The sequence below is a fragment of the Neofelis nebulosa genome, chromosome 9, assembly GCF_028018385.1.
Source record: "Neofelis nebulosa isolate mNeoNeb1 chromosome 9, mNeoNeb1.pri, whole genome shotgun sequence".
In the NCBI taxonomy this organism is placed as follows: domain Eukaryota; kingdom Metazoa; phylum Chordata; class Mammalia; order Carnivora; family Felidae; genus Neofelis; species Neofelis nebulosa.
Genome location: NC_080790.1, coordinates 41,338,736 through 41,354,445, shown reverse-complemented (window position 1 = coordinate 41,354,445; position 15,710 = coordinate 41,338,736). Strand labels below are relative to the sequence as shown.

The following is a 15,710-nucleotide window of genomic DNA, read 5'->3' as shown; positions in this document are numbered from 1 at the left end:
TCAGATGGATAGATATAGGTTCTACAGTAAAATAGTTTGACAGAGGACTCCCTGATTCTACATTGAACAGCAAGAAAACACTCCAGATATTTTTTCCCCATTAAAACAGAGTAAAATGTAATTTTACACAAGGTATTCATCTCATCCTAATTAGTTAACTATCCAAGCACCTGTTTAGTTGATTGAATCATAAAGCCGTTTTGTTTATCAGCAACGTAGGAATTTTAGAGCACAGCACTTGAACAAATGAAGTTCTCGTTTTAAACCCTGAAGTAAATTTTTGTATTATTTCCTCAACGAAAGGAAATTTCTTTGATGAAAGAAATATCCAAAGCAACTATCCAAGAGGCAGCGGAAGTTAAGGGTGAATCCTGGATGCCAAGAAAGGCTGAGTAGGCAATTATGAGCATAGGTGTGGTGTGGTGGGTCAGCTCCTGAGATAGATGAGCGGTCTGAGGCAGAGTGTGTGGAGTGAAGTACAAAGGCTCAAGGAGTAGATTTGGATGGTACCCCCCCTCAGTAATGAGCTGGAAAGTCTTTTTGTTTGTTCAGAGGCATTTTACTTAGACAACTAAAACAATGAGATGTTCCAAAGCAGTGTACAAGAGAAATCAAACCAATTTATCATAAATTCCCTCTTCTTTACAACTAAACCAAACGAACAAAAAAAGCCTTTCTGCTTTAAGAGAAAAATCAAAAATAGGCCAATGTATTTTTCTTCTCCATAATAACATGAACAGCTCCAAGAAATCTAATTGTAATAAGAGAAATTGTATATTGGCTTACACATATTCATTAAAAAGACAACAGGCCATCATACCACAAGAGCCTAATTCCACCTGCCTTCATCTGATACCCGTGTGTTTTCACATACAGGTAACACCAAGTTATGAACTGGAAAGTCTACGGAGAATAGGATTACAGAGAACTGTGGATAGTCCCTCTTAGTTTTGCAGAGGTTTCCTTGACCTTGCTGCCCCATCCATCTACCAAGAGAATTGGGCTTGAAGGAAGTCCCTGCTCATCTTTAATTGAATAATTTTGTTAAAGTTATGAGAAACAAGACCGGGTTTTGGAAACTTTCAAAAGGAATGGATGGGAGAGATATGGCCCACCAATACACACCATTATAAAGGAAGTTTGAGAGAAAGAAGGCAATGCGGGATTTCAAGTTAAATGGGCAGCAGGTGGAGAAAAAGCTTTCTACAAGCTAAAGGGAAACTTTCTGCAAGTTAAAGAGAAGTTTTGCACGTTTTTAGATGCAGAGGAAAAGTCGCTAAAAGCCAGGAGGGTTAGAAAAAAGTGAGGTGAGGGGCGCCTGGGTGGCTTGGTCGGTTAAGGGTCTGACTTCGGCTCAGGTCATGATCTCACGGTCCATGAGTTCGAGCCCCGCGTCGGGCTCTGTGCTGACAGCTCAGAGCCTGGAGCCTGCTTCTGATTCTGTGTCTCCCTCTCTCTCTGACCCTCCCCCATTCATGCTCTGTCTCTCTCTGTCTCAAAAATAAATAAACGTTAAAAAAAAAATTAAAAAAAAAAAAAGAAAAAAGTGAGGTGAAACCTCTTCATCTCTGGAGGAAAATTTGAGATCCACTCAGGAGCTGGAGCGTAGGCACACAGGTATGATGATTTTCAAGTGAAGGTGTGAGACAGTGCTCACTTTATGACCACCTCATTTTTGTTGGTTGCTTTCAAATAAAGTTCAGTGGTTCACAAACATTACTGTGTATCAGAATCATCCAGGGAGCTTGGTAAACTAGAATCTTGAGTCTCATACATAAGGAATCTGATTCTGTGTTGGACCCAGAAATGTGGATCCTTAATAAGCAGCCCAGATGATTTTGATGCTGGTGATCCAGTCTTTGAAAAAGACTAGTGTGTTCATTTGTTCTATGCAGAGTAGAAATGTGTAGAGGATGAAAAGGTTTAGGGGATTGAGAATGAAGATCTTAAATAGTAAACTGCAAATAAAAAAGATTTCTAAGTGGCACCGAGCACCAATAAGTTAGAATTCAACATCATGGACCACACCTGCCACCTTCTAGAAGGGTCTTTAGAAACAGATAGACCAATGAGAGCAAGTTTTCCAGACATACACAAAGGCCATAGTGAGCTGCTTGTTCTTGTCTTTAGGTTGGTTTGATGGCTGATATTATTGAAACATCTGAAGTTAATTATAGTTTCAGAACAAGTTAAAATTTCACATTTTGGAGAGAATAACCCCAAGAATGTCCTAATTATATCTTCAGCTTTCAACAAATAAAAAAGGGGAAAAAACATGTTTTTCATACACCTCAATAGCAACATGTAATACCTGGCATTTTCCCAGACAGTTCTGGTGTGAAGTTTTAATTAGAACACAGGCAAACAGATAGTGGAATTAGGTAAAAGCTGAACAGGTTGACATTTTCTGTTGTGGCACTGAAGTAGGAGAGTGACCTTCAGACTCCTCTCCATCAGCTCCCCACCATCAGCTCCAGACCGCCCTTGTGTGCTCCTGTGATCAGGTCTTGGCTTGGGGTTTTGGTGGTTTTGTTTTTTGTTTGTTTTTTTCCCCATTCTGGTCCTAAATGCCCTAATTTTAAAAAGATTTTTCAAGCTCAGTTTAATTAAACATAAATAGAAATTATTCCAATGGCTTTTAGTTTTTTGATTAACAGACCCACAACATAAGAGAATTTTATTCCAATTTCTTTAAGAGTTATAAATATGTACATCAATTTGTATACAGACAACAATTTCAGGGATTTCACAGACGAACTGAAGGCTATGCTAAAGAGCCATGAACTCCAGGTTCAGAATGCAGAGCTAAGGATCAGGGGAGAACGTAGACAAGAGAAACAGTTGATTTTCACTGGAGTGTTCCTATCTAGTCTTTGTCAGTACATATAATTTTTGCATAGTTTTAACACAAAAAAAATTTGCAGTTTTATTTTGCAGCTATTCCTTATCTTAATATTCTAGAGTACTGTAGAATATTTATAAATTTTATCTTCCTAAATTTTAAGACATATTCTAATAACTTGCTATATCACAATATGTTTCACAATTGTTGTGTTATTGGATATTTAAGTTACATCCAGTATTTCAATGTTACGGCTAAAATTACCAAAAAAACAAAAACAAAAAACTTTGTGCCTACAGGCAAGTTCTTGTTTTAAGAAACTTTAGAGAATCAGCCTTTTCTATTCTCATTACTTTGCTTCCTTCTGTCCTTACTCCTGTCTTTATCTCACTTGCTTTTCTTCCTTATTTGATCTGTTTCCTGTTAAGCATAAGGGTGAAGAATGCCCTTGATGACAGTTGAAAGGGGCATATCTTGAAATAAATAGGTTCTCAGTAATAACTATTTTGTTCTGTGATGAACTGGGCATATTTTTTCAGCTTAATCTGGGTCTTGATTTGAATCTTATTTAATTCATCTTTTCTTACTTTGATCTTTCTCACCATTCTTTCAATACTGAGTAGTATAAAACTCTTTTACATTATTATTGAATAGTTTCTAAACAGCTAATAATAAAAACTTATTTTCAGGTAACTTTCATACAGAGCTATTATGTTTTAAATATCTGTTATGGAGTTGTTTTTGTAAAGATCATGTAACTGAAATTATCAAGCATATTACCAAGGTTGTGAAATCTTTAAGACCTAAAATAAGTACAACTATTTTTTAAACAGGAGCTCCTCTTTCTTTTCTTAAGTAATTTATTCAATCTAAAAATAGTTTGTTAGAATTTTTAACAATTTTAAATAATATGTTTTTTCAGAAATGTTTTATCTCTTTAGAAAAAAATCAATGCAATTGCTTGACTTTGTATTGAATACTTTATTTATTTGCCTCAATTTTATTTGTTCATAGAGTTGTAAGTTATGAGAACATCAATAAAAATGACTACTATACTATTAGCAAAAAAGCCGTAACACACATTTATAATGAGGACATTGAGTATATCGAAATTGATCGATGGGAACAGGAGTATCTATATCACAGAGAACTCACTAAGATTCCCATATTTGCACTTTTCCGGAAATGGAAGGCTTTTAATGTGTGGAAGAAGAATGTCCGTTCCAAGAAAATCAGTGGTTGTCGACAATCTCTACAAAAAAATTTGTTCATTGTTAATCCTGTACGTATTTTTAATTATATTTTAAAAGAATTACAGAAAAACAAAATGTGAATCTATTACAGGTATTGGTATAGACTGTCCTTGAAATAGAATATTTCATCTTTTTAAGAGAATTTTCATACTGTCTTGTCATTTAAGAGTCTGGCAGTCTAGCAGTGTTTTTACATTTTTACTAGGGTTGCAGAATGCAAAAGTATAAGAAAAGAGTTGCACAGGTCCCCTTCAGTTAGAAGCAGCCTCAGAGGTTTGGATTCATGGCCCCCTTTGTTACTGATCAGGAAAATGGTATATCCTCTTGAGCAGAGTGGGCTGGCAACCCTTATTACCTCCTCTTATCTTTGAGTCACTCTGGACTTTATGGTCCAAAATAATTGGGGGACCTGTTTTCATGGGCCAGTGCTTCCCAAGGTATCATACATATACTTTCCTCCACCATGGATTCAGACCCTAGGGAAATTTTTAATCTTTACTTTGCAGAATGGGGTAATCATGGGAAAAGAACTGTTAAAGAGTATGTGGCCATATTTAAAATCTCTACCCATTCACTGAATTTCAACTTGCATTAGAAGTTTTCTACTTGTGGAGTGCCCGTCCAGGTCATGATCGCAGAGTTTGTGGATTTGAACCCTGTGTCAGGCTCTATGTTGACAGTGCGTAGCCTGTCCTCTGTCTCCCTCTCTGCCCGTCCCCCACTCACGCTCTGTCTCTGTCTCTCTCTCTCTCAAAAATAAATAACATTAAAAAAATTAAAAAATAAAGTTTTCTATTTGGCCCTTGGGAATAAACTGGAATCACCGTTACCGTCAGGGTCCTCAGCTGTCTATTTCTATGACACTGAGTCATCATCCTCTCAAATCAGAAGCCTCAAGTTTGCTTTTTTACTGCTCATTTCCTTCACTTTCATATGGTGATCTGAAAGATCATTATCAAGATGTCAGTTACACAAAGGAACATTAAAAGACTAGGGTTAACATAGGTATTAGTGCAAAACAAATGTATGAAATGTGCTATTTCAGGTCATCCATCTCATCAAGCATTCTGGGTTGTAGAAAATATTCTAGTCCTTCTTGATAGTAAGCTCAACTCCTAGACCTCTAATTTCATTAAGTATCCATCAATCGTTTGAACCTATTTTATTATCTTTTTACCACCTTTTATCTTTTGCCATGTCCTGGGCACTATACATTTCATAAGTTTGTTACTAAGTATATAAAATAGTTCTTCCTGTATTCGTCTCTAAGATCACCTCGATTGATCCTTAAGGCTTGTTCTCTTATGTGCTGACAGTTGTCCTATCTGCCTACCATTCATACCAATAGTGCTTTGACCTTGATAATATCTTCTTTTAAATGTAGCCCTGGCAGACTAGAAAGTTCTCATCCATTTAAGCTTAGATTGACCTAAATAACAGACCCATTGTGTTGGTTTAAATGTCTATTACATACTATAATTATGCAATGCTTATCACTACTCTTACATTTACAATTAGTTAATTAGGAGGACTGATTTGCCTAGACTAGGTTGAAAGGATCAATGTGGAGAATATATTGAAAATATCTGAAATATTTCTTTTCATGATATTTTTTTGTAACAAACCTTATTGGCACCTGTGCCTACGTTTCCTCTTAACAACTTTATTGAAATATAATTAACGTACTGTACAATTCACCCATTTAAGGTATACCATTTGGTGGTTTTATTACATTCACAGAATTGATTAACCATCACCACAGTCAATTTTAGAACATTTTCATCACTCCAAAAAGAAACCTTGTTTGGGTACCTGGGTGGCTCATTCGGTTAAGCATCCAGCTCTTGGTTTCAGCTCAGGTCATGATCTCACAGTTTGTGAGTTCAAGCCCTGCATCAGGCTCCACACTGATGGTGCAGAGCCTGCTTGGGATTCCCTCTCTCTCTCTGTCTCTCTCTCTCCCTCTCTCTCTGCCCCTTGTCTGCTGTCTCTCTCTCTCTCTCACTCTCTCAAAATAAATGAATAAATTTTTTTAAAAAAACCCTATTACCCATTAGTGGTCATTCTATATTTCTCCCCATCTCCCCCCAACACCCTCCCTGGCTCTAGGCAGCCACTAAACCACTTTTTGTCTCTGTTGGATTGCCTATTCTGTACATTTCATGTAAATGGAACCATGTGATATGTGGTTCCTTATGGCTGGCTTTTTTCACTTAGCTTAATGTTTTCAGCATTCATCTATGTTATAGCATAGCATTTCTTTTTATTGGCAAATAATACACTGTTGTATGGATATATGTATTTTATTTATCCATCCATCTACTTCCATTCATTGTTCCAGTCCACAAAGAAATAGGTTCTTAATAGTGACTGAGTTTTCTTTTTCAGCAACTTGTTAAATTTAAAGTTAAAAATTTTAACTTAAAAAAATTTTTAATTCAAAGTTGTCTTGGGATTTTATGTCAAAGCCTCTTAGATCAGCAAATGGGCCTCTCCATTACCATGGTGACTGGGCATTGTAAAGTCCTTAAGATAACACAATGAATCTTTTAGTAGCCATTCATCATACATAGTGAAATTTAAGATATTTCCCAGTCCTCTATTACTTACCCTCAATTTCTTAGCTAAAAGACACATATTCAAGATAAAAAGATAGACATTCAAACAAATTAAGTCTGATAATTCAAAGAATGCTTTTAGAAAAAATTTCAGATGTGTTCCTGTTTAATGTATGCACTTTGGAGTTGTAGCTAGAGTTAACATATAGACCTATTATTTTCCTTAATAACCATTCTTGCTTTCCAAATATTTTTATTCTTTTAAAAGACAGGGTTTTTTTTTTAACTAAACAATGATAATTTTTATTTTCATTCAGCATTTGCGACCGGCTCTTCTTAAAATAAATGAATTATGCTATAACTTGAGTTTTATCAGACTTTGTTATATTGAAAAATGTCATACTTATACCCTGCAAGAATTTAAGGCCACACAAATCATATGGTTAGAAGAGGTAAGGAATTTTTGTCTATGGTTTTGAGATTTTTTTTTCTATTGTTGCTACTTTGCTATTGCTAATTATACATATTCATCAATGTCTAGGTGACAATGCGCCTAGAAGAATTTCGAAATGAAGCAAAAGTCGTGGTCAGGAAGGCTTGTCGAATTGCTCTGCATGCCGCAGGATTTATTCCTGATGACTGTCATCATAAACCTGTTGAGGGTATGAAGGGGAAAAAAAACTTTGATAGATCAGAAGTCATGTCTTTCTAAAAAATTAACTCTTTTTTATTCTACTTTTCATAAGTTCAAATAATGATCCTATTTGTCAGGATACTAGTCACAGAACCTTTATTTCATAAGCACTTTATGGTGGAATCAGGGACTCTTTGCTTAAAGTTATGTCAAGTCTACCAGAACAGACAATAAGTTTGTCAAAATTAAGCAACTGGATGGATCTCAGGTTGGCTCCAGTTGACATGAACTGTAAAGGATAACTAAAATTCAGATGGAAAAGGAGGATAAAGCTGTTCCTGGGAAAGAGGTAGCATGGTACACAGATCAAACCCTATTACGGGGAATGTTAATGAACTGTCTGCAGTCTTTCACTGAGTCAAAATCCTTTGATGTGGAATTCTTTTGGATAACTGGGCTATTTTCTAGAGTTTGAAATATCTCATTAACCAAGCATTTTGTTATTTTTGAATTTTACCTATCTGTTTAAAAATTTTAATTCCAATATAATTAACATACAGTGGTATATCAGTTTCAGGTGTACAATATAGTGATTCAGCGATTCTGTACATTACTCAGTGTTCATCATGATAAATGTACTCTTAATCTCCTTCACCTATTTCCCCCATCCCTCCACTCAACCCCTTCTGGTAACCACCTGTTCTCTATATTTAAGAATCTATTTTTGGTCTCTTTTTTTCCCTTTCATTTGTTTTATTTCTTAAATTCTACAAATGAGTGAAATCATTTCATATTTGTCTTTCTCTGACTGATTTATTTCACTCAGCATCATCATCAGGGAAATGCAGATCAAAAACAAAATGAGATTATCATCTCACACCTGTCAGAATGGCTGAAATCAAAAACTCAAGAAACAAGAAGTATTGGTGAAGATGTGGAGAAAGAGGAACCCTTGTGCACTGTTTGGTGGGAATGCAAACTGATGCATTTTGCCACAGTGGCAAACAGTATGGAGTTTCCTCAAAAAATTAAAAATAGAATTACCCTACAATCCAGTAATTGCACTACTGGGTATTTACCCAAAGAATGTGAAAACACTAATTCAAATGAATATATGCACCCCTATGTTTATTGCCACATTATTTATAATAGCCAAATTTTGAAAGCAGCCCAAGTGTCCATCGATAGATGAATGGATAATGAAGATGTGGTGTGTATATACGTATGTATGTATGTACTTTTGATATACACACACACACACACACACACACACACACACACAATGGAATGTTATTCAGCTATATAAAAAATTTTACTTATTTTTTAATCCATATTGAAAGAAATGGAATTTTTACACAAGAATTCCTGTTGTTGTGTCTTCTGTTGTTCTTAGATTATTGTAAAATGCCAGATGGTGGAGGTCTCACTGAGTTGCCTGCTTATTCAGACTCTGAGAAAATGACATACACAGAGCAGGCCAGCAAAAGGCATCACTGCATGAGGCTAACATGGTAAATTATTATTCTTTTTTTTCTTTCAAGAAATATTAGAGCATCCACCCTTCTCAAATTTCATTAAAAATTAAAGCCTTCATCACAGGATTCACTAATAGTGGTGAGGGATTAGGGGGATATGGTAACCTGAATGCATGCCCAGAAGCTCACCCATCTGACTTTCACTCAGCAAAGCAACCACAGGAATGGCAAGCTGGTGGAGGGTGGAAGACATGCCCAAGGCCAAGTGCTTCTCTTTGATCTCTAAAGCTTTGTTTCCTTTGAGCCCAGCTTGGAGCATGAAGTAGGCTGTGGTAAGGAGAAGTCAGGTACATAGAGATTTGTGGGCATCCTCCAGGGGACCCAGAGAGCCCACTACATCTGTTTGGTCACTAGAGACTACAGGGAGTTCTTTGCATTGACACACAAAATTCCACCCTCTCCCTGTGGTGGGTTTTGCATCTGGGAGACCAGGGTGGAAAGTCTTCCTTCTAGGGCCTCAGCCAGATCATGACATTGTTCCAGAGTTTGGATTTCACATCATTCTAAAACCTCATCGTTACAAATAACTTGCAAACAAGGCAAGTGACTCAGTTAAATGTCCGACTTTGGCTCAGGTCATGATCTCACTGTCTGTGAGTTTGAGCCCCGTGTCGAGCTCTGTGCTTACAGCCCAGAGCCTGGAGCCTACTTCACATTCTGTGTCTCCCTCTCTCTGCCCCTCCCCTGCTTAGGCTCTCTCTCTCTCTCTCTCAAAAATAAATAAAAATTTAAAAACATTTACAAATAACTTGCAAACAAAATCCCCAAACATTATCTGAAAAATTTTGTGTGGCATTATAGAACAGTTATTGTTATTCAGTGCCCACTAACTTAGTCCAAGTTTGACAGCTATCTGTTTAATAAACCTTAACTGTGTACTAGTTTATATATGAAATAACATGACAGCACTGTCTGTGTCACAACAGAAGTAAATGAAGCAGTCCCTGAGGCCACCATCATAACACAGGTAACAGAGGCCACTTGGGGCTTCACTTCAGTAGAATGAACATTTATTTTAAATGCCTAAGTAAGAAAATAAAAATCTGCATCTCTGGGTTAGCAGTTGCTGTCAAACAACATTTATTCAATAGCAAAAGTTTCACAATTTTACCATTAGAATGTCACAGATGTTGTATATTTTCTGATTTCTTGTTTAAAGCATCTTTCAAAAATCTTATGGCCCTTTTGGCTAGCTGAGGTAGGTGTGTTTTCCATACCAACTGTATTGCTCATTAAATATCCTTTTGAATAGTTAGAACACTCAGCTAAATTAATGCTATATATTTGAATATATTTGTGTTTTAAAATGAAGAATGTCCAAGAAGAACTCTTCTGGACAATAAGTCTTTGTTATTATAACATAAATGGAAATTCAAAGAGAAATTATGATTTTTTAAGTGTGAATATTTGGTTTACTGTCACTTTCAAAAATAGTAGTGAATATAGAAAACTGAAGCTGTATTTTTTTTCTTTTCAAGCTTTATCCGTCTAAATGACTATCTAATTGAGAACACAATGCACATCCTAACAGTAAATTCTGTTAACTCTCTTTTGAATTATCTCACTGACAAGCTAAAACGAACACCTTCAGCAGATGTCATTCAAAAATGGATTACTGAAGAGAAGCCTGACGTCACTGATAAAAAGGTATATTTAGACAAAATTAAGAAAATTCACAGGTCAGCATTTATTGAGGAGTGCTTACTATGCATATTATGCTATTTTCTGTGTACTGGAAGTAGCAGGAATGCTTAGGAGATTTCACAGGATAATAAGAGCTTACCATATGCACTTGAAATGGCAAAATGAAAATCACTGTATGAACAAGTAAGAGAAAGCATCCATTGTGCCAGATGTCTGTCTCATAGAAATTTGCTATAGGCTATTCAGGTGTACATTGGACAAATATTTCTTAAGTACCTACTACGTACTAATCCCTATGCTGGGTGTTGGGTGTATAGTGATGAAAATCATAGAGAGGATGCTTGCCCCCTTTAATAAAGCTTACAGGTTGGGGGTCATTGTGGGCATGAGCTGGCAGACAGAAGCAGGGAAGGTGGTATAAATGAAAGAGGTAAGCAATGGTTTAGAGGTGAGAAGAAGCAAATCATGGAAGCAAGTCTTTGCGCTTTGAGTAGATAGCCTCTTGGGAGGATGTTGATCTTAGAGACACAGATTAATTTGAGATGTTTGAGATGAAGTGCTACAACTTTTCTGGTGGCTGAGAGAGAAATCATATCATCTAATATCCATGTTTCTCAATAAGCTTTCCCCCAGCTCCATCCCAGATAGTAGCTCCATGCTAGATATCTAAAACATAACAAAACATGCGTACCTAGTTTCATCAGTCTTCCTACCTGCACTTGTCAACTCCCCCCAACCCCCCCCCGCCAGGAAACCCAGTTATGAAATTTCAAGGCTGGATGTTCTTTGCCATAGTTTCCCTTTTCTCCAAACATTGAATTTTAGTTGCATATTCTTTTTTTATTACTTTCTCTCCTCCCCTAATCTCAATTCCTCCTTTTTCTAAATATCTTTATATTTTGAAAGTAACATTTATTGTTCTAATTATAAAAGTAATATATGCTAAGTGAAAAAAATGGGAAGAACACAGAAATATACAAAGGAAAGCATCCTCTGCTTTCCAAAGATACCTATTTCCAGTGGGAAGAAGGGTATCATACTTTACTTGCTGCCTTATCACATGCTTTTTCTACCTAGCAATATATTGTGAAAAATCTCCTGAGTCAATATGTACTTTTCCATATAATATTCTCACACAAAAATGTACCTACTGTACATCTTCTAAATAATTTTCTATTGTTGATCACTTTCTCATTATTCCAAATAATACTGCAAAGAACATCCTTGTCCATACATTTTTCACACATCCGATTTTTCCCCTTAGAAGAAACTCCTAGATGTGGAATTGTTGGGTCACAAATATGCTTACTTGTTAAGGCTTTTGATACTGATGGATTAACTTGCCAGAAGGTTTTGTGTTAATTTATAACCTTCCCAGCAATGTTTGACAATGAGCCACAGGCACACTAGATATTATCATTCATTTTCATTTTGGCCAATACGATGGATGTAAAGTAGTATATCACTGCTTTTAATTGTTATATTTCTTTAATTGTTACCCCAGTGCAGGGATAAGAGCATAGGTCTGGCACTTAATAACCAGTATGTCCTGGATGAAATGTCTTACCTTCTTCAGATCCTATTTTTCTCATGGGGGTAATAATGATATCTGCTTCATATGGTTGGTGTAGGTACATGAATACTTAGCACTGTCTGGCACACAGTGAATGCTCAATAAATATTGTTACTGAGTTAACTATCAGGAGTACGAGAACAAGGAGGAGAGTGATTGATCACTTGTATATTCCTTTTAAAAAATGTCAGATCATGCCCTTTGCCCATTTTTCTATTTAAGTACATTTCTATTTTAATATATATTTATGTATCAATGGTTATATTGTTAGTATACATTTCTATTGAGTATATCAAGTATATTTCTATTTAAATATTATCAACTTTCTATATTCTGTGTTCACTACTGACATATTTTTCCAGCTTGTTGTTTGCCTTTCCATTTTGTTGATAATGTTTTTATAAGGAGAGTTTTACACTGTTGAATCGTCTTTCAATGTTTTCCTTAATTTTTTAATTTCTATGGTAATATTCACTGAAAGACATGCCAACATTATGAAATCAATTAATTGTATAAGCTTCAGTTTACATGCCTCTTGTAATACAGAGGTTTTTGTTTTTGTTTTTGTTTTTGTTTTAATCTTCCACCTTGGTTCTTGCATCTTTTTAACACTGCAAATGTGCTCATTTCAGGGGGCCTCTGTGGTGGAAAAGCAGGAAGAAGATGAGTCTCTCATCCCTATGTTTCTCACAGAACTGATTTTGACAGTCCAATCATTACTCTTCGAGCCTTCTTTGGAAGACTTCCTGGTGTGTGTTTCTTCAGATAGCATCCATGCATACATAACTTTTTGGAAAATGAAGCAACTGTTTCACTGTCAAATGATTGGCAGGATTGCTGTTGTCACTTTTCCAAAGTGATTAGAAGAAAATGAGAAAGTATTGTTCTATGCACAGCATTACGTCTACATAAAAAAGATCTAAAAGTTTAGCACGTTTTCTTTAAGTTGAGACAGATTGGGGGCTTGGTAGGGTGTACCATCAAAAGAACATATTCTATACAAAATTTAGCATTGACTGTGGTAAGGACAACTTTTGAAATATTTTTAGGTGTGCCACATCTGTGAAAAGTTTATTTTAGTTATCTATTGCTGTTTAACAAATTACCACAAATATGGCAGCTTAAAACAACAGCCTTGTGTTTTCTCAACTTTCTATGGGTCGGAAGTCTGGGCTCATCCTCTGCTTCAAAGTCTCTCCAGGCTGCCACGCACGTATTGGCTATGATGAGGTCTTCTTAGAGGCTTGGCTAGAAAAGGATCTACTTCTAAATTCCCTCAAGTTGTCGGAACAGCTCACCTCTATGCAGGTAGAGGACTGAAGTTCCTGTGTTCTTGAGGGATGTCAGCAGGGGACTACTCTTAGATCCTAGAAATCACCTGCAATTCCTTACCATGTGGCCAACTCTATAAGCAGTTTACAATATGGATGTTTCCTTCTTCAACATCAGTTGGAAAATCTCCTTTGGGAAGGGCCCAATCCCTCTTTTAAGGATTTTCACTTGGTTCAGTTAGGTATACCCAGGATATACCTTTTCGATTGACTCAGAGTCAACAGATTTGGGACCTTAATTATATCTGCAAAATTCTTTTAACTTTCTCTTTTTTAAGTGTATTTATTTATTTTGAGAGAGAAAGCAAGCAAGCATGTGCGGGGAAGGGGCAGAGTGGGGGGGGGGAGGAGAGAAAGAGAATCCCAAGCAGGCTCCACACCACCAGCACAGACCTCAATGTGGGGCCTGAACCCATTAACCCTGAGATCGTGACCTGAGCTGAAGTTTGACACTTAACTGACTGAGCCACCCAGGTGCTCTTCCTTTAAGTTTCTATATAATGTAGCCCAGTTGTGGAGAGTGGCATCCCATTGTATCCACAGGCCCTCCATCCCTCCATACTCAAGAGGAAGGGATCATACAGTGCATGTGCACCAGAGGGAGGGAATCTTGGGTGCCATCACGGAATTCTGCCTTCCACATTTGTCTATACGTATAGATTAGTAGACCTATCAGGATCTATGTTTCCTGGTATACTGTACCACAATGGCACTAGTAACCAGGATCTCTAGATTCCAGTCTTGACTTAACAGTTAATGGCTATTTGACCTTAGGGAATCCACTTAACTCTCTAGGGTTCGTTTTATGTATCTGTAAGATGAGAAGGCAGATGAGTCTTAAGGTTGCTTCCAATTCCAGCAGTCCATGATTCTGTGATTTATCAGATAGGTTATTTTAGGATATTTACATGGACAAGCAGACTGCTGAGGTCCCTATGGCTGTGACCTCACTCAGAAACTCCTGTGGAGACACTGGGTTCTTAGGTCCCTTCTTGGCCAGAAGACTCGTGTCCTTCACATGATTTGTATGTACTCAGAATCAACACAGTATTTGGCATGGTTGAATGAGTTATTTATTTTAGCATTTCAGAAAATTCAAAATTATTCATAAATATAACCATATATGCTTACATTTATGTTTATGTTTTTCTGTCTAACAGGATGGTATTTCAGATGCAATTAATCAATTTCAAAACACTGTGCTATCAGTTCCTAATCTTGTACCTGATACATATTTTGACGCTTTTACCAGACCTTACATTAACAACAAACTTGAAGAAAAAACTTGTGGATTTGGTCCAAGCCTATCAGCAGTATTTGATGATGATAAGAATTTTCACACAATTATCCTTCAAATAAAGGTACATTTACTTTTACTGAAACTAATTTATTATAGTCTCAATTTTTAAGGAATTGAGTAATATAGTTCCTTTCTTATCTTTAAACTGAATGCTACTTAATTTCTAAATAGTAAAGTATTTCTTTTTAAAGCCCTGGTATATCAGAGCACTGACTATAGGAAAGGATTTAGAAGTACAAATTATCTGAGGTGGCTTCACTCCCAGGGGAGAAAATAAGGTTAAGAAGGAAGAAGAGGCATTATTTAAACATTGGGTGGCATAGGGGAAATGAAGCAACTGGTGAAAATGTAAGGTCCTACAAGACAAAAGAGAACCAAAAAAATCAAAGTATACCCAATTTTTCCCCACCACCAAAAAATTTAAAAATCTGTACATTGCTACACTGACAGAATAGAATACCCTTGACTTATAAATCCTATAAATCACTTCAGATCCACAACCTGAAGAAATGAAGATATATTAAATTCATGTAAAACTACTACAGGAAGAAAACAGAAAGAGAAGATTAAAAGATCTCATGAATGCTCCTTCCTTTCCTTCCGAAAAAACCGTGAAACAAAAGCTATGCTACCAACTAAAGTAGATATCCTCAAACAAGCATTTGAATTATGTGTACAATCGCATTGAATAAAAAATTCAAAATCAGAAATGGGAAATAAAAAGACAAAGTCATCTCAGAAATGAAGCCTAAATTACGTGGTTACCAAGGGAGGATAAACTCAAATGAAAATTTAATAATTAGAAGAATGATAAGAAAAATGAGAATGGAGGAAAGACAGAAAAACAAGGGAATGAAAATAAGCTAGAGATAGTAAAAGGGTCAGAGAGAAAATAATTGGAATAGAACAGGCAAAGAAGAAATAATATACATTTAATTGGAGTCTCCAAAGAGGACAAGAAAACATAGGGTAGAGCAAACATTTATAACTGTAGTCCAAGAAAAGAAAACCTGAATCTGTATTGAAAGGGCCTGTAGAGT

General features: G+C 36.2%; 1 protein-coding gene across 3 annotated transcripts in view; it reads left to right on the top strand.

The window, feature by feature from the left end:
* The window catches only part of DNAH6 (dynein axonemal heavy chain 6), a 254,336-nt gene that overhangs the window by 54,748 nt on the left and 183,878 nt on the right, over nt 1–15,710 (top strand). For all 3 annotated transcript variants that reach the window (XM_058683523.1, XM_058683522.1, XM_058683525.1), the window contains exons 5-11: nt 3,857–4,124; nt 6,971–7,105; nt 7,195–7,315; nt 8,681–8,798; nt 10,301–10,469; nt 12,672–12,788; nt 14,531–14,731. In XM_058683523.1, coding sequence (XP_058539506.1) covers nt 3,857–4,124; nt 6,971–7,105; nt 7,195–7,315; nt 8,681–8,798; nt 10,301–10,469; nt 12,672–12,788; nt 14,531–14,731 — 1,129 coding nt within the window. The remainder of the gene's footprint in view (nt 1–3,856; nt 4,125–6,970; nt 7,106–7,194; nt 7,316–8,680; nt 8,799–10,300; nt 10,470–12,671; nt 12,789–14,530; nt 14,732–15,710) is intronic.